This window comes from Rhinichthys klamathensis, unplaced genomic scaffold (genome assembly GCF_029890125.1).
Source record: "Rhinichthys klamathensis goyatoka isolate OS25496 unplaced genomic scaffold, OSU_Roscu_1.1 h1tg000281l_1, whole genome shotgun sequence".
In the NCBI taxonomy this organism is placed as follows: Eukaryota; Metazoa; Chordata; class Actinopteri; order Cypriniformes; family Leuciscidae; genus Rhinichthys; species Rhinichthys klamathensis.
This window is the reverse complement of record NW_026606800.1, coordinates 7,506,941-7,531,057: the sequence shown is the minus strand read 5'-3', so window position 1 is coordinate 7,531,057 and position 24,117 is coordinate 7,506,941. Positions and strand designations below refer to the sequence as shown.

The following is a 24,117-nucleotide window of genomic DNA, read 5'->3' as shown; positions in this document are numbered from 1 at the left end:
GTTTAAATCAATAGTTTTTCAACAATTAAAGGTAGGCTATAGTTCACCCACACATTTAAATTCTGTCATTAATTACTCCCCCTCATGCCATTCAAAACCCGTAAGACACAAATGAAGATTGTTTTGATTAAATCTGAGAGATTTCTGTCCCTACACGCAACTATACTTTGACGCTTCAAAAAGTTAGAGATCGTAAAACTAATCCATGAGCAATTAGTCCAAATTTTCTGAAGACCGATCGCTTTATATGATGAAAAGATTTAATTTAGATTTTTATTCACATTTAAACTGATCAACGGACATAAACAGAAGCTCAAACTGCAACGCACAAGAATGAACCTCATCGGCTTGCGGAAGCTTAAACATACGTAAAACACAAGAATGAACATTGGTTCTCACACGTCAAGCGAAAATGCTTGAGCTTCTGTTTACCACAACTGATGTGTGAGATAAAAAATGTTTATGTGACCAAAAGCCTAAAATCAATCTGTTCATCATATAAAGCGATCGCATCTCTTCGTATGATTTTTACTAAACTGCTCAAATAACTTGGATTAGTTTTACGATCCCTTTATGAACTTTTTGAAGCATCAAAATGGTAGTTGCATACAGTGGCGTAGGCAGAAATTGTATTTTGGGTGGGCCAGTGAAAATGTGACTGGGCCTATATTTTTGTCTAGAAAAAAATTACTTCAATAATAATAATTATTGAAAAATGACTTCAATAATAATTAACATTAATAGACAAACTGAAAAAACAGTTACACCTTTATATTCGGCAAATCATCATGTTCAACCAACAGAGCTCAATAAAGGCTGGACAAACCAGTATACACAATAACCTGTCTATTTTATTCTATTCAGCAGTGCAAATACAGTTCACCCGAAAATAAATTAAAGTAAGCTAAAATAATAATATCACAGTTAGATCGGCGGATAAACCCGCGTCAGGCTGACGGGGAGAGAGGGAGCAAGAAGCGGCCGGCGCCAGCACCTGACTAGCCTTCTCCTGGGGAAATGAGTCGGAAGAACTGGGCTGGGTGGACTCGGAAGATGAAGGCAGTGGCGTGTCTTCTTCCTCAACTCTTGCTTTTTTTCAAATAGCACATTAAAGAAAGTTGTTTAGCCATTATTGTGGCGCCGACGCCACTGAGAGTTTTCCTATCGGAACCCCCAGCAACCATAGCAACCAATAACGTTCCGGAGAGAGGCTTTCTACAGCTTGCTTCACCAGTTAAATTTTATTCGAAAAACAAATTAAACACACACAGCAGTCAACAATTAATCAGGTAAATATTAATATATTTTCATAAATACATTTGAATAATAAAAATAAACAAAAAAAAATATTTTTATCAAACTTTCCTGGGCGGGCCAGTGAGTAATGTGGGCGGGCCAGTGCCGCCCTGGCCCAATACTGGCTACGCCCCTGGTTGCATAGCTGTCAACTGAGGGACAGAAATCTCTCAGATTTCATCAAAAAGATCTTTGTGTACAGAAGATGAAAGAAAGTCTTATGGGTTTGGAACATAATTTTGGGGGGAACAATTCCTTTGGGGAAAACAGGGAGAAGGGGCTTTAATTGTTGAAATAATAGACTAAAAGACCCCCAACATGGGGCAAAAGATGGGGAGAAGGGTCTATTGATTTTCAACGATTAAAAAAAAAAAGATTTTAATATAGTATACTGGCATAATTACAGTGCCGGTAAAGCATAGAGAAATGATTATAATAATCATCAAATCAACTTAATTCAAAGGGGACGTTTTAATAACTCATTGACAAATATTTGTTCTTGGTTTAATCAAACTTCCTTCATTTTGTTCAATTTTTAATTTTACATTTGCATCTCAAGTGAATGTGTCCTGATTTAAAGATGTTTAGATAAACTATTTGAATAAAAAAAAATGAGATATTAATTGTTTGCAATGCATGCAATATTAACGTCATGTTTTTTATTTTTTTTATTTAAGACTTTCTGCTCTGATTTCTGACCTTTTTAAGGCTTTAATTTGTGTAAGGGCGAACTAAGACTTTTTTTAAGACCCGCAGAAACCCTGCTTGTATGAGCCAAAATGGATAGTCTTTATGGTCGTAAGCATCTCTGAGGATCATTACGATTGAACACGCCCATGTTCTCTGTGTGCAGTTGCATTGGGAGGGGTCTAGCACCAGGCGCCATTGAATTGTTTTGCCGGTGGACACAGACGCAGAATCACCGACACACCGCGGCTGTGCGCAATTCAGAGAAGCTAAGCGGCCGTCGGCTCTCCCTGGATTGCAATAGTCTTAACAATCGAGTCTTTTAGTTTTCATAGACCATCTACACTAAACCGACAACATGAGTGAAATCAACGTAAAAAAGCTTAAGGTGAACGAGTTGAAGGACGAGCTCAAGAAGCGTCAGCTCTCCGACAAGGGGTTGAAGGCCGAGCTTATGGAGCGGCTGCAGGCCGCGCTCGATGCAGAGGCCCAGGCCGAAGAGGAAGACGCTGTCGCGCCAGAAGCACCAGAAGAAAAGGAGGCCGATGGAAACGGTGTTGCAGTCAAACAAGGCTGCACGGGTGAAGAGCCAGAGGGCGAGAGCATGCAGGCCGAGGAGCAAAATGGAGACAAGGGTGATGCCGCTGTTGTGGGTGATGGTCAGGACGACGAAATGGGTGAAGAGGAGGAGGATGGGGACGCCGGCGTGGAAATGGACAAAGCCTTCGAAGAAGATGATGAGGAGGAGGACGACGACGATATCATTGACAAAATCGACGATGAAGACGGTGAGCCTCAATCTCATCAATTAGAGGGTGAGCTTTTTGTATCAAAAATGGCTTTCTAGACGCCGGGAGTATCGTGTTCACGTGCGCTTTGAAGCCGGTGAGATCATCATTTAGCATACGTGGCTAACGGCTAACCGGTGGCTATTGTGTAGATGGCTAATGAGCGAATCCTGTCGGTTTCACGTTACTAGCTTGTTTTTCCAAGTGGTCTAACTCGGTTGAGTTTAAGTTAAGATTTTGATGGTTTTTCTGTTTTTAGCCGTGTCGGCAAATCTATTTAAATCACCCGCGCTAGCCTTTTGTTGTTAGGGGTATGTTGGTTATTGTTGATATTTCGTTACGATAAAAGGTATATTTATATTCTAGTCTACAACTAACGGATTTTTATGCTTTATTGTACTGTTTTGGTCGGTTTAGGTAGTTTCAGAAAACTCGAATTGTCTCGCGGGAGGATCGCCTCGTTGCATGCTCATGGCGGGTCGCCCTCGCGCGGATACAAATGTTGCTCTGCACAAAACCTTACGGTAGACAATGCAGAAGTGCGGGGGTTACAGTGCAATAATATATTCTCGGCGGGTGATACGGTTAGGTATATTATATAATGGCGGAAAAGTACTTATAGCCTCTAAAGAAAGGTGCATTGTGTAGTTTCGGTTCAGATTGCTAGAAGAAGGCGCCATTTACTTCCGCACAAGGTCAGTTCAGGATAATGTGTTGATGTTCCCCAGTTATTTGTCATCAAAGATGTGAACATTGACTGGTTAGCCAGCTACAATAGGCTATATATATATATATATGTATTTGTTTGTCAATGCATTACATATTGTAGAGAAAAGCACTTAAAACACTCACATTTTTGTCTGATCTGCTTTATGCAATCAGATATCAGTGCTTGCAATTTGAATCCTGAATGCCATAATGACATAACCAAGCAAAGTATTCTGTCTGATCAGAGGTGGTCGGTTCATTATGTAACTCTGAAGTCCGAGCACTCCTGTCGTGTGGGCCACCCTTAAAACCCAGGGTCCAACACGTCCGGGCATTTCATTACTGTTTGTTTTATTTTCAAAGGGGATGCGGACAAAGACATCAGTGCTGATCAGAAGAATAAGAAGGGTGTTAAGAGACGCCGAGAGGAACATGGAAGGGGCTACTTTGAATTTATTGAAGAAAGCAAATACAGCCGGTAAGGATGGAAGTAATGGCCTTCATTATCCCCGAAGTGCCACTTTTAATATATATATATATTGGCTTTAAGTGCCAATGCCTTACCTAGAAAAATGCAACCCTCATCTACCTCTTAAAGTAAAACTTTGTTGGGGGTCATTCCTGGCTAATACAAAACACCTTACCTGCAGAAAGCTCATGAAACAATTGGAAAAAATAATGTTATTGTCACACACACTCGCACTGTTGTCAGGCTGACTGTATGCGCGTGTGGCGATTCAGACAGCGACCAAAGCAATGACGATAGCACAAGATGCGGCTTCTGTCATGGCGGGGTGGGGGGTGATGGGGCAGTGGCGTAGAGTTTGTATCGCACAGTGCATCATTACGTAATGGGGCGGTAAGGTAATGGAAATGAAGCAAATTGTTGTTTCAATCTTCAGACGTTCCTTCGTCGTTTGTATTTTTTTTTATTTCTAAATCTGAAAGTTTAAATGTTATATTTTTCCTTTTTTTATAATGTTTTTTTGTGTATGTGTATTTAGATAAAGTGTAAAGAATTGTAATGACTCTTCCTTTTAAAGTTTTTCATTTGTGGTCATCAGGTAAGTACAACCAACCATTTGCAAACTCTTGCAACTCTTCACATTGCATTAAGAAAAGGAAATATATTTATTTCTATAATGCATGTTCTTTCTCTAAGTGTGTGGTGCTCAATTCCAGACAGAATACATTCATTAGGAATCTTCTGTCTAGGTTTAATTCTAAGTGAACCAATGTTTGGATAGAAAATTCTCAATCTGCTTTTCTTTCAGCATATGGAACAAAAAGGGAAATGTAAATATTTTCATTTATATGAATTACAATGGGTCTCAAGCCTAGAAAATTCTCAATCTGCTTTTCTTTCAGCATATGGAACAAAAAGGGAAATGTAAATATTTTCATTTATATGAATTACAATGGGTCTCAAGCCTAAAAAAATCTCCAAAGGTGTTCGATACTTTGCGAGTCATGCTGTAGAAGCTGTTTTTTCTAGCAATATCTGACCCAGTTGTTACCAATGGCTGCCATTGGTTTATTGAAGGGATGATCTAGACAGAGCCGTCACTTGAATTTATGGGGCCTGGGAGAACATAATGGTGGCAACTCCCATATACTCAGAAATGTAAAGACTTGTTTAATGACCCTGTCATTACAGGGCCTGAGATGACATCTGTGGCATACTCTTGGTTACCACGGAAAGCAATTTCAACTTCTCTTTTAGTTTGTAAAAACAAGTGCAGTAGAAGTCTATGGGGCAAATATACTATTTGCTGTCTACATGCTTGTTTTCTTTTAGCAATCTAAAACAAATACAGGATGGTTACATTTCTATTTTAGAATGTTGGATTTTGTCATGACAGCAAAATTCCTCTTCCAGATGTCCCTTATAAAACTATTATTCTAAGTTTTCTATATATATATATATATGTCTTTTGTATTGTCTGTATAGTCAAAGATAGGCCAAAACAGCTTTATGAACTTTAGTTTGTTTTGACCTTTTCAGAAAGATTTGCCTAGATATTACATAAATACCCTTAGGCTTAGAGCTTTTCAGACCATGACTTAATAAAACGAAAATGTCAACAACCTCTTCACGTAGCAATATATTTCCACTTTCTATTTCACCAACAAGTTTTCTTTCAGGCTTCATCATGGGGTAAACTGGTAAGCAATGATGGCAAATTTTGCATTCATAAATGTGAATTTACAAAACAGTAAGAATGTTATGAGCAGTCAATGTAAGGTAATGCAAATCTACTGTTGGTGCTGCAGTGGCTATGAGGAAGGACCTCACCTGGACATTGGAAGCATGCCAGTCCATCACAGTCCAATTCTTGTGCTTCACTCGTGGAATTAATGGCTTATTGCCTCTATTTCAGGGCTAAGTCTCCCCTGCCACCTCTGGAGGAAGAGGATGAAGAGTTTGACGACACACTGGTCTGCCTGGATCCCTGTGAGTGCTTTAAGAAATGAGTCCAGCATTCTTTATTAAATTATACAAAGTTCTCTTAGAAAATATCAACACAAGCCATTTTAGAGTTTTACCTTGTATAGGTTTTTAAATTTTAAATAGCTTTTATATTTTAACTTGTTACTCGCCAATAAAATTAGCCAAGGAAGCTGGTGTTAAAACATTAACCAACCAACCTTTATATGTTAAGAAGCTCACTGACCAGGATTGTAGAACTGATATAAACTGTAAAGTTGCTGTTCTTGGACTAACAAACTCTTCGATTTTCGATGTCTCCGTAGACAATTGCGACCTTCATTTCAAAGTCTCTCGAGACCGATACAGCGCCTCGTCCCTCACCATGGAGAGTTTTGCTTACCTTTGGGCAGGTGGCCGTGCCTCCTATGGAGTAAACAAGGGCAAAGCCTGCTTCGAAATGAAGGTGAGTACTGTGGCATTTTTATGTAACGGGATGAGGAAGTGATGCATTTTGGATCAGTACGTTATTCGTTATTTGTCTCCTGCATTTGCAGATCACTGAGAAAATCCCAGTCAAGCATTTAAACAGTAAAAACATGGACTTTCATGATGTCCATATTGGCTGGTCCCTGGCTAATGGAAGTCTTTTGCTGGGTAAGTGCAGTTAGTTACTCTTAACATGGTCCCTATGTGGCCACAATGTATGATTGTGCAGCTCTTTTTTATTTATTTTTTCACACTTATGACTGTTATATTACTGTTCTAGGTGAGGAGGAGCATTCCTACTCCTATTCGGGCAAAGGGAAGAAGACTTCAAACTGTGTGACTGAAGACTACGGGGAGAGTTTTGATGAAAATGATGTCATCGGCTGCTTCATTGTAAGGCCTGGAGTTCACAACGCTCTCACAACAGTTGGTTTTCCCCTTTACTTCACATTTATTCTTATGTACTTTGTTGTAATTTTGTTCTTTTTCTCACCTAGAATTTTGAAGCTGATGAAGTGGAGATTTCATTTTCCAAAAATGGCAAGGACCTTGATGTGGCTTTCAAGGTCAATAAGGAGACCTTGGCCGGACAAACTCTGTTCCCCCATGTTCTTTGCCACAACTGTGCTGTTGAGTTCAATTTCGGTCAGAACGAGACGCCATTCTTCCCTCAGGTGGAGGGCTTCACCTTCCTGCAGCAAATTCCTGTGGATGTGCGTATCAGAGGACCTAAGGGACCTGAGACCAAGAAAGATTGCGAGGTACTAACCTCACAAAAGTTTATGATTTTTCTGAAATGTTTTATCTTTTCCAGAACAGGAATAAATTGGATTTTAAAATGTTATTTTAAATTGTAATATATTTGAGTAATATTATTACTAATAAATAATGTTTTTATTTTTATTAAATTATATAAAATTGTATTATATTGCTCTATATTAAAATGGAAAGAAAAATATTTAAAATGGTACTTCACAATACTAATGGTATTTCACTTTTTGGTCAAATAAATTCAGCCTTAATGAGCATAAGAGACCTCTTTTAAAACATTTTGAACTCAAGTGTAAATAAACAAACACCTATGAACGTTCACAACACGTGAAACAACATGACTGGTTAATATTTGTTGTGCATTCATTAATGATATGATTGTTATCACTGTTGTTTTCAAGGTGATTGTCATGGTCGGCCTTCCTGGATCTGGAAAAACTGCTTGGGTAAAGAAAAACGTTGAAGAGAACCCTGGGAAGTTCAACATCCTCAGCACCAACACTATTTTGGAGAAGATGATGGTGAGTGTGTAATTTTACATTTTTATCTAGTCTTTCTTAATTTCTGTCGTATTTTCTCATCTAATCTCCTTTCCTGGACTTGCAGATTGACAGCATGAAGAGGCAAAACAAAGACACAGCAAAGCTCTCAGCCATCTCTCAGCGTGCTCCTTTGTTCCTGGGCAAGTTTATTGAAATTGCTGCCCGCAAAAAGAGAAACTATATTTTGGATCAGACTAATGTCTCTGCACCGGCCCAGAGAAGGAAGATGTGTCTGTTTGCTGGCTTCCAACGCAAAGCTGTAGTGGTCTTCCCTACAGACGAGGCCCTTAAGGAGAGAGCTCAGAAGAAAGCGGAAACCGACGGCAAAGATGTACCCGAGCACGCCGTTCTAAAAATGAAAGGTAAGATGTGATGTCTTATTTCCCCATTGCAAATCCAACCTGGTACGTAAAGTAGGAATACAAAATGTGTTTTTTGTGTGTGTTTTTTTTACCTCTTTACAGGTATCTACACATTGCCAGAAGTAGGAGACTGCTTCTCAGAGGTCACCTATGTGGAACTGCAGAAGGAGGAGGCCGTCAAGCTCTTGGAGCAGTACAAGGAAGAGAGTAAGAGTGCTTTGCCACCAGAGAAGAAAGTCAACCAGGGTACCTTGACCCCCAGAAAGGGGGGTGGACGAGGCAGAGGGCCTAAGAACCAGTTCAGTAGAGGTGGTGGTCCAGGACCACGTGGAGGCAGAGGTGGATTCCAGCCCCGTGGAAACTTTAGAGGATGTAAGGGGCTTTTTGTGGACTAATACAGAACTTTTGTACGAGGTGCTCTTCACTGAGCTGCCATTGAATCAGTTAAAATAAGGTCGATTTATAATTGAAATATTTTTTCCTTTCAGTACCAGTACCACCTCGTGTTGGCGGTTTTAATCGTCACCCACGCGGCTACATGCCGCCTCCACCACCACCACCTGTCTTCCGAGGCGGGTTCCATAGTCGAGGCAACTTCAGCAGAGGTGGAGGCGGTGGGATGCCCAGCCGGGGAATGTCTCCCAGAGGTGGGCACATGAGGGGCGGGCACATGAGGGGCAACATGGGCAGCAGAGGTGGAGCGATGAGCCGTGGAGGGCCTGCAAACAGAGGTAACATGCACCGCGGCGGTGGACCCAACCACAGAGGACCGTTTCAGCAGGTTAGTTCCTATATTTTGCAACCAAATACACTATTATTCAAAAATATGGAGTATGATTGTTTTTTTGAAATAAATATCTTTCAACAATATTCTGACCAAGGCTGCATTTATTTGATTGAAAATAGTTGAAACCGTAATGTTTAGAAATATTATTACATTTTATAATAATCATTTTCTATTTTAATATATTTAATTTATTCAATATATTTATTCATGTGATGGCAAAGCTGAGTTTGTCACATGATCCCTTAGAAATCATTCTAATATGCTAATTTGGTGCTTAAACGTTATCAATGCTGAAAACATTAATAAAGTTTAGAAGAATATATGTGTGTGTGTGTGTTTTTTTGCAAAAAAAAATCCAGTCTTTACTCTTTACTGGCACTGGCACATAATTTTATGTATGCATGCTGAATAAAATTAATTTCTTTAAGAAATTTACTGACCCCAATCTTTAGAATTGTACATCCTTATAAAGCTCAATTTGATAGACTTTGACATGGAGAGTAATTTTGAATTTTCACATTCTTAGAAGTTCCGCGGCAGAGGAGGCCACCAGCAGAATCGTGGGGGTTTTGGCAACAAAAACGGGTCTTTTGCCCAAACCTTTAACCAGAGTTGGCAACAAGGGGTGAGTAAAGTTATGTATATTGTTGAGAAAGCTAACATTTGATTGGGTCACAAATGAGTCATACATTTTATACTCCTCCAATGAGAAATCCTACAACAGATTGGCTATAGTTTCCAAAATATTTTACAACAAAATCAAAGTGTAGTCCATTTGACTGATGAAACTTTCTTTGACCCCTTAGTTCTGGAACCAGAAGCCATGGAATCAACAGTACCACCCAGGATATTACTAAGTGCACATTTGTATTAAAGACTCATGGCCTCTGTTGCACGGAGATGCACAGCCACAGAATATCCATCCACTTTTATGGTCCTCGTTTATTGTAATTTTTTAAGGAAGTCCATTTTTAAATGAGAAGCAAGTGGCAAACAAACATTCCGCCTCAGAAGTAAACAGTCTACGTTCTACATAGATGTGTGATGTCTTCACTCTCAGATTTTTGTAAAATGCATTTCCTCCCCCCTTTTTTGTATCACAGCTTTGATATTGTTATATCAGGAATCACTGCATGTCTTGCTTTGAATTTCAGGGTTGTGAATTTTATTCTGTAAAATGTCATTTTTACTCATTGTAAATTATTTTATTATTTTAAGTTCTTTTGCGCAAGTTGTAGTGTTAAAAAATCCCTGTGAACCTTAATATTTTCAAAACTTTTGTCAATAATCATTCATATTTACTCAGCAACTTTTCATGTTCAGTGGAGGAGTGAAAATATTGTTCTCTATTTACTATTTGCATATTCAAGTTTTTCTTTGTTAGCCCAGACTGTAACAGTTACTTCATAGGTTTGCAATAAAAGATGTGCTTGCTTTTCTATGACTTTTTATGGCTTTTGACTGATATCTTGAACAATCCATTTAAAAAAGCCTTTGAATGTCAATCAGATTTGTCTCTTATTCAGCACCGTAAGACCTTTCAGTGTCTTCCTGTCTCGTACGGTGGAAATATTTGTTAATCAATTTAGTTAATGTGACTTTTTAAATGCACTGCATAGTTTCAAAAGTAAATTTATGCATTTGTATCATGTAAAAAAGCAAGAGAAGCCATGATGAAACATGTATATTCATTGAACTTATTTACACAAATCAACATTTTATCAACAATAACTTGAAATATATATTGTACGTTAAGCTTACTAATACTTCTGAGTAATATTTTTTGGCAACACTTGTTCTGCAAAATCATATGTGAGTAACCACTAGATGGATCTATTTAATAATGCAACACTCCCATTTCTGGTCCACAATTTGGACCATTTTATTACAGGATAAAATGTTTCTGTTGGGATTAACTGGGCAAATAGTGGCCTTGATGACAACGGTTTTGGATATAACAGCCAGCACATAAGCAAGTTCTTTTCTCAAATGCATTATTAATGTTACATAGAGCGAGCTGTGAAATACTGCAGTTGAAGGTCATATCAGAATTTTCTAACTGATGTGGATTTTCTCAATTTAAATGACCTGCATTTTGATACTCAATCAGACCACATCTCACACACCCCATGAACACATCCTGTTTTTCGTCAAGACACCCTTGACTTGTTTCAATGAATATATTTCTTAAAAAGTGCCAAATAAAAAGGGCAGCTATTTTTGACTTAAAATTGGTGTATTTTATCATGATGTAATAGTTCAAGTGGATTTTTTTAACTGTATACCATATAAATTGATGTAAAAGTATTTTTTTTTTCTTGAAATGATTTCATGTGGGATAAAATAATGACCCTGTCCCTTATAAAATTAGTGCATATAGCATGGCATGAGAGATTTGCGATGATTACTACGTAGTCCTTGCTTGTGCTGTTTTGAGGACGACAGTGTGGCATTAAGTGTTGTTTAGAGATGGCAGGTGGTATGGTTTATGATGTTTGTATTTTGGCATTGTTTTTTTTTTTCAACGAGATGAATGTTAAAGTGTTTCATAATGTAAGGAAATGTGTCATTAAATAATGTAATAAACGTCTGAGATAAATCGTTGTTTTGTTCTCTAATGTAAAGTATTTCTCTTAATATCACTTAGTATAGTTAAATAGTTACTGTGGGAACTACTTAATGTCATGAAATAAATGACTAAAGAAATTAAAAAGAGCAAGATTCTTAAATCTTATTTGATTGAAGAAAACTTGTTTTGACTGATATTTTTTATGATTACCACCATACTTTTTTCTATATGTATCATCAGAGCCCTTTATGCTATTAGGCATATTTAAATAAGGATCTTGACACTTAACCCCTTTTTAAACTACAAATTGTTCTGTTTAATAAGTGATTATTTGTGTGTGTAGAGTAAACAAAAATACAACTGCCTTGTGTAGGCTATTTACGTCTGCTCTCCATGTGGCCATCTGCAAACACTGGAATATGCTAAACGTTTATTTGGTTTAAGAAAAGGAAAAGGTCACTAAAAGAGTAGAGGTTTCAATGAAAAATAGTTTAATTTATATTCAGTCAAAGTGACATATACAACAAACCCATTCTATTTACTGCTCAAAATATAACATCTACAACTCAATCTTTTCAGTTCATATGGCATCATATACAAATGCAAAAATAAATGCATATCAATTTAGCAATATTTACAAATTTATACAAAGTGCTTAAGGTATGTCATGAAGGCTAAGTTGCCAACACCCTTTCTTAGCCAGCCTATAACAAAGTACAGTGCGTCATCACGATGACTGAGGTCGATGGCAAATGGCATATTCATACAACTGAAATATTGTCCATTGCGCATCCACATTGTTCAACAATCATGTTTGGGAATTCAGCCACCTCAATTTCAGTATAATCTCCCTTTTTCACTAAATACATCATCGGTAGCGGCGCGCTCTCCACAACCGCGCACTTTCTCTCTCCGTAGCCGTAGTTGCGCTTGGGCTGCCGGCAGCCGCCGTTGCACCGGAACGCCTGATACCCGGACGGTTCGATGATCCAGTACTGGGTCCAAGTCAAGGCTCGGAAATTGATGAAGTATTTTTCCCTGCAGCACATTTCACTGTCTTTGTTGGTTTCACAGTCTCCACTAGACCTGCAACGTGAACAATAAAAGAATATTAACACATTGTTGAGCGTTTTAAATGAAACACATCCGTTTTATTTTCAAGAAATTAATTCCCTAAGGCTTTACAGACAGTGCTAGGCTACATAAATCACATGTAAAAAAAGATATAATTATAATAACAACAGGATAATTATCTTGACTATTTGACAATTTAAAAAAATTCCGCAAGAATTAACATTGCAATTATTTATTGCTAACTCTATGTATAAAATATTTATATTAAACAAAGTAGGTCTATTTATGTGACTAAATTTGCCATATTTACACTATGTAAATGAAACAAATTAGCCTAATAGGCTACTTTTTATAAAAAATAAAAAAGCAGGCCTACGTAACAGTAAATGTTACATTTTATTCAAGTTAGGATTAAGCAATTAAAGAAACAAAATAAAAAAATTGTGAATTTGTTCTTTAAAACTAGAATACTTTTTTCACAAGGTGTAGCCATAGAAGGGAGTAGCTAATACAAGCAAGACCTACTCCAGAAATGAAGCAAGGCTTACCCAAACTCTTCGAGGTTGAGGGTGTAAAGAACAAGCTCAGGTTTTCCCAGAGTGTTGTCGTTTGCATCTTGAGTTGTGAAGTGGACACACTTGGCCATCTCTGCCGCGTAACTGCCGGGTCTCTCGCCCTCGATCCACACCTCAAGGTGCATGGGCATCTCCATTCGGCTCTTCGACCAATAGTGTACTGCCTGGGTGACATCAAAGCTCTTCCAGCCGGTTTCGTGAATGGGAATCAATCTGAGGAGGTAATGGTTGTGACAATTAGCATGCATGTTCCTTAACGCCAATCAGCAGTGGAATTAGCATAATGAAGATAGAATAATGCCTGTCTGTGTCCGTCTCTGCTTACCTGGAATCCACTAGTGAAGTTCTGTTTGACCCGTCTTCCAGAGGTTCTACCCAGTAGATGCTCACCCTGGCGTTGTTGACGGGCCTGTGGCCCTTTCTCTCTGGGATGGAGCGCTTATGTGGGGCTTTCTTGAACAGTTTCAGTTCTGCCATGGTCACTTCACTGTTCTCAGGGATCCTTGATGTCATCTCAAAGACCACACGTTGACGTGTCGTGTCAGAATATACAAATTCACCAGAGATGTCTGGAATAGACGAGAGCAATTTTTTTTACATTTTTTTTTTTTTAAACTAGCTTAGACCTAATTAAAGTTTATTTTTTTAAATTGCAGCACATTACATGTTCATTTGCATGGCACAATTTATGCACGAAATGTTAGTATTTGATGTCAGTTTACTGGTTCTTTGTCTCTAAATTTTGCATTAGGCTATACATTGTGCATTTAAGTTAATTAAATGAATCTTACCTGCATTGCCAGGAATTCCCCTCAGGATACCGGCTAAACTTGGAAGCGAGCGCCGTTTCCTTGCGTGGTGCAATTTCAGCATGGAAATATATTTGTTCTTAATGTGCGCTGGAATCACAAGGTTCTCCAGATCCCTTTTGTGAATTCTCGGAACTTCACTAAGTCCCAATTTCTCCAGCAGAGCCTCTTTCATGTCTTCGTGGGTGAAACCCCTCACCATCGCGAAAAGTGCTGCGCAAAGGAGGCAAGCGGTACGGATTGAGGACATCTTTTACGCGAAGGTGCAGGAGAGGTTCTGAGTCTGTGCTGATGTTCTCGGTCTGAAATGAATCTGCTTTGACAGCGGCCGGTCCTTATATGCACCCGTTAGACCCCCAGTTGTTGGGGGGGTGACTGTGGGGGTGACTGACATCAGAGGGAAGGTGAATAGGTGATACATGAAAGCCACGATTCATCGGAGAAATTAACGCAAAATGCACAACTTAAAACTAGAATGATAATTCAAATAACCAATTTTTATTCAAACAAAAATTAGATAGAGATAAAATAAGATAGATAGATAGACATGTAGGCCTATAATAGATAGATAGACAGACAGACAAAAATATATATAGACAGACAGACATCCAGATACACACACACACACACATATATATATATATATATATATATATAGATAGATAGATAGATAGATAGATAGATAGATAGATAGATAGATAGAGGCAGACAGACAGATATAGATATAGATAGATAGATAGATAGATAGATAGATAGATAGATAGATAGATAGAGACAGACAGATATATAGACAGATAGATAGACAGACATATATATTTTTAACATTATGCAATTTAACAAAACATGTCACAAGTTATCTTTTTTGCAATACAAGCAATAGTTCACATAATTATGTGTGAATGTAGACCTGCTCTACTTGCATTTTATGTTATCTGTATTGCTGACATATAATGTTCTTGTTGTGTGGATTTACCGATGACCGGCTTCCAGACATGGTGAACCTAGAACGCTCCCTCCTTTCCAGTTTGCATGTGCACGTTGATGTAGCACCCTTGTTCGTCATGTGTACATTCCCCTGGACATTGTAAAACATTCCTAGTCTGGCAAGAGTCTGTCAGTATAGAGTTTTCAGTCCCTCTGTTTAAGCACCATTCTGATCACCCTCGCTGTGGTCCCATCATCATTGGGTGGGCTGAGGGATTAGATGTTTATTCGAAGACCACCATCCTTCAGCTTGATGCACAGATTAAAATTATTAGGCAAACAGACTGTTTAATCCAGGGCTGCAGTATAGGATGTGGATTGGGAGGCTCTTCACAGGTTGGTGATTATCTGATTCCATTGCCAGATTTGCCATTCCTTGTTTGGTCACACTAACATTAGAAGAGGGGCTAGTGGCACTGAGGGCCCAGTGTCTAAGTATGTGTATTGGCCCCTCTATTTGCTCTAAGATGTCAGACAGACTAAAGGAGCTCACAGGAAGAACAGATGACAAATGACTGGCTGGAGATGGAGGCAAATTAATGCAATACAAATGCAGAACCAGACAAAAGAGCTCACTGTTTGAGCCCAGAAGAGTATTACCATATCTGCTGCAAGAAATGATTAAGTTGTCATCTGTTAATATTTGTCCTAACTAGATACAGGTATGTTTCTCTGAATAGTTTAGAAACAGTTTGTTTGGACATCTGGTAATAAGTCTGGAATATGAAATGTGAATAAATATAGGCTATATATTTTTAAAATTGCTATGTTCAAATTATTTTTTTTATTCTTAAAGTCATGTTAGTTAGATGTGAAATTAATTTCCAAAAATCCTCAGTCTAGGGGCCTGCTTGACACATTTTGTACAATACACATGGTGCATGAGTAAACTGAAGTCCAGGATCCTTGTGTGATTACTGTCAGTCTTCTGTCCTTCCTTGTCGATTATTTTGAGGCCCTTTTGTCAATAGAAGTACCATCTAATTCTCACAGGTAGTATATCCTTAATCAAAGGATGGAGGTACGCGCCAATCAACAAAACATGTGCTAATTAACACCTCTCTACTACATACGAAAAACAGCACTATTCAAACGGATCCCGCCTCGGTTTGATAAAACAACAAACATTCTATAGCGACGTCATAAGGTAACGACGTTGAAAATTCAGTGTTCTTTTCGTCAGTGATTATCGATATCGTAAAAATGCATATCCTATGCAGGCTATATATATATCGTTTTTTTTTTTTTTTTTAAATGTGCTTAAGGATGTTTATTGTTTAAAAAATCTCATGGTCAAAAGAAATTAATTGAATGTTAACTTCCTGTTCAACATTCCCTACATCCTGCCGCAGTTTGGTTCTAACATCAAATGTTTTGAGATGAAAGACACTATTAGCACCTTATTAGGTTTGGTGTGGCAATTGTCAGATTCAGATTTATTGAAGAATGTTTATGAAATACGCCACCTTGAGAGGAGAAGATGTCACGTTCTCAAACGTCAAACGCTTACACGTGAACAGCTGCGCTTTGACATTTTCGTTTGATGTGACAAATATGTTTAGCTACTCTATCGAACTAAACAGCTTGTTTGTTTAAGACAGGCCTTATATTTAAAACGTGACATATAGCCTATATTATATGAAAATATTATATATTAGGCTCATCTTTAATATTTATTTGTAGACATAGCCCCACAGTTGTAGCCAATTTTGAAAAATTCTTAACTTAAATGTAACATTTACAACCATATCTGCTACTCAAGAAACGTTAAATAAATAGGGCTACGCAGACAAATAAATATCAGAGACCCTCTTGTTAAAAATTCTCATTGGAATTGCAATGCAAAATATTGGACACAAGAGGGCGAACGTGCTCATTTTTCTTAAAATATTACAACGTTTCTGTACTAAAGACCTTTCTCAAATAAGAGAAAACGTGTTTCTTTGGGTAACATGCCCATCAATATTCACTAGAAATTAGGATTACTGTTTGAACGAGACACCAATCACCATTAGTTACCATGCGTAAATTGCTTTTTAAAAGTATCACATTTATTTGTTTTATGGTGTGTAGTGTGTTTTATTTGTGAATGTAAAAAAGATCATTCATGGGGTATATGTATCATTTCAAGAACTCTCAAGGGGTGCATAAACCTTCTAGGCTGCATCCGAAATATACTTACCTACCTATAGTAGGCAAAAATCAGTGACAAAAGACGTATGTCTGAATTCACAGTACTCATAAAAGAGTTGGCAAAAAGTACCTGGATAACCAACTTCTTCTGGCGAGATTCTGAAGTGTGCATACGATGGACACTGTACTATCCCATGAGGCCATGGGAGAGGATTTATGAATGGCAGTGAAGCAACGTGACTGACTTAGATACTAACTTATATAATTATACTAGATACTGTAGATACTAACTTATTCAAAATGAGTACCTACTCAAGAGAATGGGAATCTACATCATTGCACATTGCATTATGGGTAGTGGTCGCCATATTTTAGGACACGCTCATAAGCGTACAATGATCACAAATACAAATCACCAAAGAAAAAAGCTGTATTTATGTTAATACATTTTTTAAGAACTGCTTGGACGCTTAGAATAAACCGACTAATATTTGAGTCTCTTTCCTACATCTGAGCGCTCAGCCAAGATACTGGACATATTCATTGCATACCATACACTCATAGAAATAAAAATACCGCCATCTATCAGACCACACATAGGACCAAATTGATTTCTCGAGTCTTTTGCAGTTTATTGCTTTAATGATTAAATTGTGGCACTGATATATCTTCTAGATAAAATAATAAACACAATATAGCTTGATCTCAAACAGTGGATCATTTATTTAATCAACATATAGCATCATATCGCCCTAATTTCTTAAATCACTAAGGGATAACAACAGTATGGCGCTCTGAAATGCAGATCTAAAATTATTTGTATTGTGAAAGTGTATTATTAATGGGATAGTTTACCCCAAAATTAAAATGTTGTCATTACTTATTCATCCTCAATTAATTTCTTTCTTCTTCTTAACACAAAAGAAGATATTTTGAAGAATGTTTTGTAATCAAACAGTTGACGGTATCCATTTGACTTCCATAGGAGAAAAAAATACTATGGAAGTCAATGGGTGCCATCAACTGTCTGGTTACCAACATTCTTAAAATATCTTCTTTTGTGTTCAACAGAAGAAAGAAACTCATACAGGTTTGTAACAACATGAGGGTGACAAAATAATAACACATTTTTCATTTTTGGGTGAAGCTATCCTTTAAATGGAACAAGTAGGGCCTACAAGTTTCCTTACCTAATTAAGTCCCACAAGAGACACAAAACAATGCATTTAAAAGTATGTATTGTTACATAATACACGCGTAAAACGCTTTTAAACGAATGAGTAACAAAAAAGTTAGCATAGTTGTTAGTCAAAGACAACTACTATAATTAGAAGTCGCCTTGGCTTACAGAGGTACCATAGCAACAGTACTTTACGTTGTTCGAGCTCTTTCGTCACCTTCAGACGTAAGTCAACAAAAAAGTCCTACCGTTATCACTTTATTATTTATGTAGCTGCTACTGCTACACAAGGATAATAACAAATCGTGTGTTCTGAAAGTGTTTAATAATTAGCGCACTGCGCTGAAAAGATAATTTGGGTTAAGCGAAACGAACCTCAACGGCAAATTACTGACAGAAATTCCTTCAAAAGGTCGAGCCCTCTGAAGGTCAGTGAATAATTGGCGGATAATTCGCACACTGCTCTAGTATACACTACTCTACTATTCCCACCAGCATATCCCCATCCATTCCCCGCAGCAGATGCCGTGACGTCGCCATGATGATGTCGGGTTTTGCAGCAGCAGCAGCAGCGAGCTTGTGAGAGAGAGAGAGAGAGAGAGAGAGAGAGAGAGAGAGAGAGAGAGAGAGAGAGAGAGGAGAGAGAGAGAGAGAGAGAGAGAGAGAGAGAGAGAGAGAGAGAGAGAGAGAGAGAGAGAGAGAGAGAGAGGAGAGAGAGAGAGAGAGAGAGAGAGAGAGAGACGGCGACCGGGAGCAGAGCAGGGAAGGCAGGCAGCAGAGCAGGGAAGGCAGGCAGCAGAGGCAGAGTCCTCACCGACATGTACGAGGACGCATATTTTCAGCCCCTCGCCGCAACGCTTCCCTCGACAAGTGCATTACATCGCGTAACAGTTTGTCGAACCCACGGCTTGCTCTCTCCGCCAGCGTTTTGTATATACAAAGAGAGGAATTTAAAGGAAAAACAGCTTGCTAAGGCTTTCGCAGTCCTGCCAGAGGAGGGGCATATGGGGCTTTGTAGCAATGCAGATCCCGTGCTGCTGATGCGCTTTTGTTGCTGCATTATGGATAACCACAGATATCACCATATCTCAGGGGATTGCTTAAAACTTCTTTGGTGACTTCTTTTGTGAAAAGTGTCCTTCAAAGGAGAAGCTGATATCGGGAATACATAAGCCTAGGTTATATACGTCAAATCCACCGGCCAGGGCAGGGTCGATGGCTGTAAGTTCTCTGCATCTAAGGACTGCGAATTCATGATGTTGTGGATTGATATGGACGCATCGGTAAGAGAGGGACCATGATTGACCCCCTTAAGCTTGACTATATATTTTTGAGCCTTTAAGTTTTTCGATCACTCAAGTGTGCCACTGGCCGGTCCCATTTACTACCGTGGGGAGCAAATCTTGACCATACTGTGAGACATCAGCACCATTTGAAACCATGTCTGGAGAGGTGCGTTTGAAGAAGCTGGAGAAACTGTTTCTAGATGGGCCGTCTCAATCCAGCGGCCAGTGCTTTAGCGTGGAGACCTTGTTGGATGTTCTTGTCTGCCTTTATGATGAGTGCAATAATTCTCCCCTCAGAAGAGAAAAAAACGTTCTGGAGTTCCTAGACTGGGGTAAGACACATTTCATGCACTGCACGCCTTGTCTTTCACGCGTCCCACACGTCAGTTGTTTGGCGATTCACTGTGACATGCGGGAGGCAAACAAACTATTGTTATATTGTCTGACGTTAGCCAGCTGCTTAACAGACAAAGTTGCTGTATGGAAAACACATTGAGTTGTTTTCGAGGGGGGAACAGAAATGAAGATGACATCATCGCTAGACTGGTTTGTGCATGAATGTGGAATGTGAAGCTCACCTTAATGAGTCCCTACTTACATTTGAAACAAGGTGGATACAGTGCAGTGGGCTTTCATTTTGACATGGGCCACAGATAAACAAGCTAATGTATGTATGGCTTCTGTGCATGTTCACCAGCAGAATAGTATATTCTATCTCGATGGCCTAACACTTATAATTTTCTACATATAATTTTCAGTCAATAGCTAAAGGTGCACTCAGTAATAGTTTGCTAAATTGTAAAGTTTGACAAATGATGAATAATCCAGATCTATCTATCTATCTATCTATCTATCTATCTATCTATCTATCTATCTATCTATCTATCTATCTATCTATCTATCTATCTATCTATCTATCTATCTATCTATCACATCCAGGCACTTTACAAATCACACAAAAAGTCACACTATATATATATATATTATTACAAACACAACATAACTGTTTAAGTCTCTTTTCCTTTTATGACCCTCACATTTTTTTTTAATCTAGGGCCTATACCTTTATTACTTTTAATTAGTTTAATTAGCAACTTTTATTGTATTTTTTATAAACCTTTTTATGGTTACTATTTTTGTAAATTATTTTAATATAGGCCTAAAGAACTTTGAATTACCCCATGTATGAAATGTGCTATATAAATAAACTTGCCTTGCCTAACTTAGCCCAAGTCAAAATTTAGATTGATGGTATGGATCAGCATGCAGTTAGTAAACACATGTCATGCATCCAGGCTTATACATGTCAGTATCACATCCAAAATCTATTGAAATGAATAAGATGCTGTATGTAAACAAAAACCTACTGAGTGCACTTTCAAGGGAAATATGCCAAGTTTTATGGGGGCAGAGTTCATCCTGCATCTGTAAATGATCTAATTGCTAGTTTAAAATGGAGCAGAATGAACAGCCTTCTATCTTTGGAAAAAGTTTGGCTTAACTAAAACTGTCATGTTATGTAACTCTGAGAAATAAAGAGATTGCAGCAAACAGCATGGGTTTGGATTCATTGACCATCGTCTGAATGCAGTGCCAATTCACAGCACAGACCCTGCTTAGTTTGTTGTATTGTTTACAATCCTCTGGTCCTTTTATTTGAATGAAAATGCAAATCAAACTAGCCTTCAAGCAACTTAGTTAGGCCCGTATACTTTGACAGTGCTGGTCAGTGCTGTTGCACAGGACGTTTTTGAGATTATTGTGATTTTAGCTATTGTGCATGTGTGCTTTTGCGAAAAAGTGTAAGTGCACCTTTCCTGTGGGGGGTCTCAGTAGGGCAACGTCAGGAAACTCCACTGAGCCACTGGACACATGATGTCATACGGGGAAACGGCTGTGCATTGTGTTTGTCCCCTTTGTGGACTTGACTATTTAAAGACCGACTGGATGGGTCACTCAGTCATGAGCTCATTAGCACACACTCACTCTTTCATTCACATTTCAATGTGACAGTCATTGGAACGGAGACCAAAGTCGCAGTTTATTGTCACCAAGGTCAAAGTTAGCTTCACAAGGGACTTTGTGTCTTGCTTTTTTGTGACACACTAACACATTTTACGGTGTTCGTATTTCAAAAAAGAGGCTGGAAGTCCAGCGTAACTTTGTAAGCGAAAGGGAATGAGAGGATAAATTTGGCTGGTTGCTCTGGATTTCCTCAGCGTCTGAGCGAGGGCAGTTCATAAACAGAATTACTGAGGACGCATCAACCACTGATGGTTTAGGTAAGGGCAGTGATGAGTATTCCACATTCAGCGTTGATGGTTTGTAATTGGAGCCTTGAGGCCGTCACTATGTACTACAACATAATGAGAATCACATGTATGTTGGGACAAGGCCGCTAAGCTGCAATTATATGTGAACCCCCCTGGAATGCCCCAGTCCACCAGAGAAATGTATGCATAACCCTACGAGACACAGAATGAATGATTCATCCGCATTTCCTTTCCTTCCCTTCCATTGCCAACCAAGTCTAGACCAGTGACCTAGAGCCATATTGTATTGTTCTGATTATTTTTTCATTGTGAAAGAGTGAATTCATGCAGACTCCCTGTGCTTTTCACTGAAATGAATCTAGGGCCAGTTGGCAAAGATGCTTAAATATTTCAGCTTTTCATTCGTTTTCTCTTTACTGGCCATAGAAGATTGGAGGCAGCTTGGGGAATGGTTTGACGGGGTTTCCCAAATGATACATTCATAACAGTGCATTGTGTTTAAAAGGTATTCCCACTGTCAGTACAAAATCAAATTGGATCAATGTCCATATGGAATTCTTTGACCAGTGAAAGTAATATACAGGCTTTTTTTTTTTCGTTTACAAAAAAGTACTTCTCATGGTTGATTGGACATGGTGATATTGTGGTATTATTTGAATTTTGTTGGTGTATAGTGTAAATACCATGGTATGCAAATAAGGTTAGTAATTTAGTTATTTTATTAAATTGAAAAGTGAGGTCACTCATTGGACATGTGACAATATTTCACAGTCTATTGCATATCCTGCTAAAATGCAAGGCATGCCAGAAATTGAGCTGCTCCACATGCACTGAGGTGTAAGATCAATGCCAAACTCCCAAAATAATGCCTCAGCAATGCAGAGATCTGGATGCATTGTTCCTCCCTGTCACATGATGTTTCTCCTGCGGAGGGCTTGGCTCGGATCGCTCGGCTGTAATAGTATGGTTTAAAGCCAAAGAATTCACCTCTTCTCCCTCATCCATCTCCATTCCCACTCTGGTCCCTCATTCCAGCACACCCTCCAGCACAGTCAAACAGGAACATCTTATTTAGTGCTAACATTATACGCTTAGACACCCACCCATGCCTGAAGCTGTAGTATGCACACACATATGTGGGAAGAGAGAATGTTTTTGTCATTGTATATACTGTAATGCATTCTAGACATGTTTAGGGTGTGTTTCGCTAATAGAGATCTGTTATTTGAGATAACACTCAGAAGTAGCCAGATAGCCAATTCTGCAGTGCATTGGTGCTCTGAGACCCTCCTTGTACACTGTAGATGAAGAAGTGCTGCATTCCGCTCAGACTAAGGCCAGATTTGCATGGAAGTGCTGACTCAGAGTTCTAGCTCTTTGCCGCTCTGATGTGCAGTGTGAAGAGGCTCGTACGGCAGCGGTTTGATGCCTACTCTCTGTCGCCATTCTCTCGATCTATCTTCCTCTCAATGCATCCAATTTCTTCATTGGTGAGCATTTAAATCAGCCTGCCAGTTCGCTAGCTTCAGCAGAGGAAAATAACAGACACCCTCAGTTTCATTTGCCATTTGAGATCTAAGTAAACCGATTGGTGGCAGCCTGACAATTGAGCATGTTGTAAACAATTGGTGGCAGGTGACAGTTGAGCATGTTGTAAACAAATGCTATGAAACGCTACAGTCTGCAGCTGTGCAAGTGTGATGCTGATGGATTTAATATAACTCGATTCTGTTACCTTAAAGCGATAGTTTTTGTCATCATTTACTCACCTACAACATTGCAAAACAACATGGGACCCCATTGACTTTCATTGTAATGACAAAAAACAGAAATAAACATACAAACAAAAAAACATAGGCTTAAAGGTTTGATTTCAACTAAAAATGGGGTAAATAATAATGTAAAATTGATAGATCTAATTTGGAACCCAATTCTACTACTACTTTAAGGGGGTAGTTCACCAAAAATGAAATTTGTCCCCATTTATTTATTCACCTTCAACATTGCAAAACAACATTGGACCACATTAACTTTCATTGAATGAAAAAGGAAAAACAAAACAGCCGTTTTCAAAATATATTTTGTTCCACAGAAGAAAGAAAGTCCTACAGGTGTATTTTAGCCAGGGACCTCTAGTTGAGTTGACAACTAGGAATGACTCAGTTATTTCTTCAGCAAAATACAAAAGTAGATATTTTTTATAGAACGTTTCAATTGTTTTTGCTCAGACAATGAAAGTCAGTGGGGTACAAAACAACACTGGATTTCATTGTATAGAAAAAATACATTGAGGTGCTTTTGAAAAATATCTTTGAGTATTTTCTATAGAAAAAAGTCTCAAATGTAAATGAGGACAGAATTTTCATTCTATGTGAA

The 24,117-nt window shown here is 38.5% G+C and overlaps 3 protein-coding genes across 6 annotated transcripts in view; 2 read left to right on the top strand and 1 right to left on the bottom strand.

The window, feature by feature from the left end:
- Positions 1-2,174: 2,174 nt before the first annotated feature.
- hnrnpub (heterogeneous nuclear ribonucleoprotein Ub) lies at positions 2,175-10,302 on the top strand. Of its 2 annotated transcripts, none has more exons than XM_056269098.1 (13): positions 2,175-2,798; positions 3,843-3,957; positions 5,861-5,934; positions 6,234-6,373; positions 6,465-6,564; positions 6,677-6,789; positions 6,894-7,157; positions 7,569-7,688; positions 7,774-8,071; positions 8,174-8,443; positions 8,560-8,852; positions 9,385-9,483; positions 9,665-10,302. In XM_056269098.1, the coding sequence occupies exons 1-13, from the start codon at positions 2,342-2,344 to the stop codon at positions 9,713-9,715; spliced, it is 2,394 nt and encodes a 797-aa protein (XP_056125073.1). In that variant the 5' UTR covers positions 2,175-2,341; the 3' UTR covers positions 9,716-10,302. The 2 variants fall into 2 exon arrangements, with proteins under 2 accessions (XP_056125073.1, XP_056125074.1); XM_056269099.1 differs by having other exon boundaries at positions 2,176-2,771.
- Positions 10,303-11,949: 1,647 nt separating this feature from the next.
- lft1 (lefty1) lies at positions 11,950-14,216 on the bottom strand. The gene is made up of 4 exons (XM_056269426.1): positions 13,868-14,216; positions 13,402-13,645; positions 13,050-13,289; positions 11,950-12,513 (listed from the first exon to the last, which is right to left on the bottom strand). Exons 1-4 carry the CDS (start codon positions 14,133-14,135, stop codon positions 12,189-12,191), a joined length of 1,077 nt encoding a protein of 358 aa, XP_056125401.1. The 5' UTR covers positions 14,136-14,216; the 3' UTR covers positions 11,950-12,188.
- Positions 14,217-18,989: 4,773 nt separating this feature from the next.
- Positions 18,990-24,117, top strand: part of cdc42bpab (CDC42 binding protein kinase alpha (DMPK-like) b) — a 61,897-nt gene continuing 56,769 nt past the window's right edge. For all 3 annotated transcript variants that reach the window (XM_056269548.1, XM_056269547.1, XM_056269546.1), the window contains exon 1: positions 18,990-19,800. In XM_056269548.1, the coding sequence (XP_056125523.1) occupies positions 19,623-19,800 (178 nt within the window). In that variant the 5' untranslated portion in view covers positions 18,990-19,622. The remainder of the gene's footprint in view (positions 19,801-24,117) is intronic.

Bases quoted from the DNA above. Each gene is read 5' to 3' on its own strand.
- hnrnpub (XM_056269098.1), top strand. From the start codon at position 2,342: ATGAGTGAAATCAACGTAAAAAAGCTTAAGGTGAACGAGTTGAAGGAC. The intron at 5,935-6,233 runs GTGAGTGCTTTA...ATGTCTCCGTAG, and splicing joins ACTGGTCTGCCTGGATCCCT to ACAATTGCGACCTTCATTTC. The intron at 6,374-6,464 runs GTGAGTACTGTG...CTGCATTTGCAG, and splicing joins AAGCCTGCTTCGAAATGAAG to ATCACTGAGAAAATCCCAGT.
- lft1 (XM_056269426.1), bottom strand. From the start codon at position 14,135: ATGTCCTCAATCCGTACCGCTTGCCTCCTTTGCGCAGCACTTTTCGCG. The intron at 13,646-13,867 runs GTAAGATTCATT...CGTCTATTCCAG, and splicing joins GGGAATTCCTGGCAATGCAG to ACATCTCTGGTGAATTTGTA. The intron at 12,514-13,049 runs GTAAGCCTTGCT...TTCACGTTGCAG, and splicing joins CTCAACCTCGAAGAGTTTGG to GTCTAGTGGAGACTGTGAAA.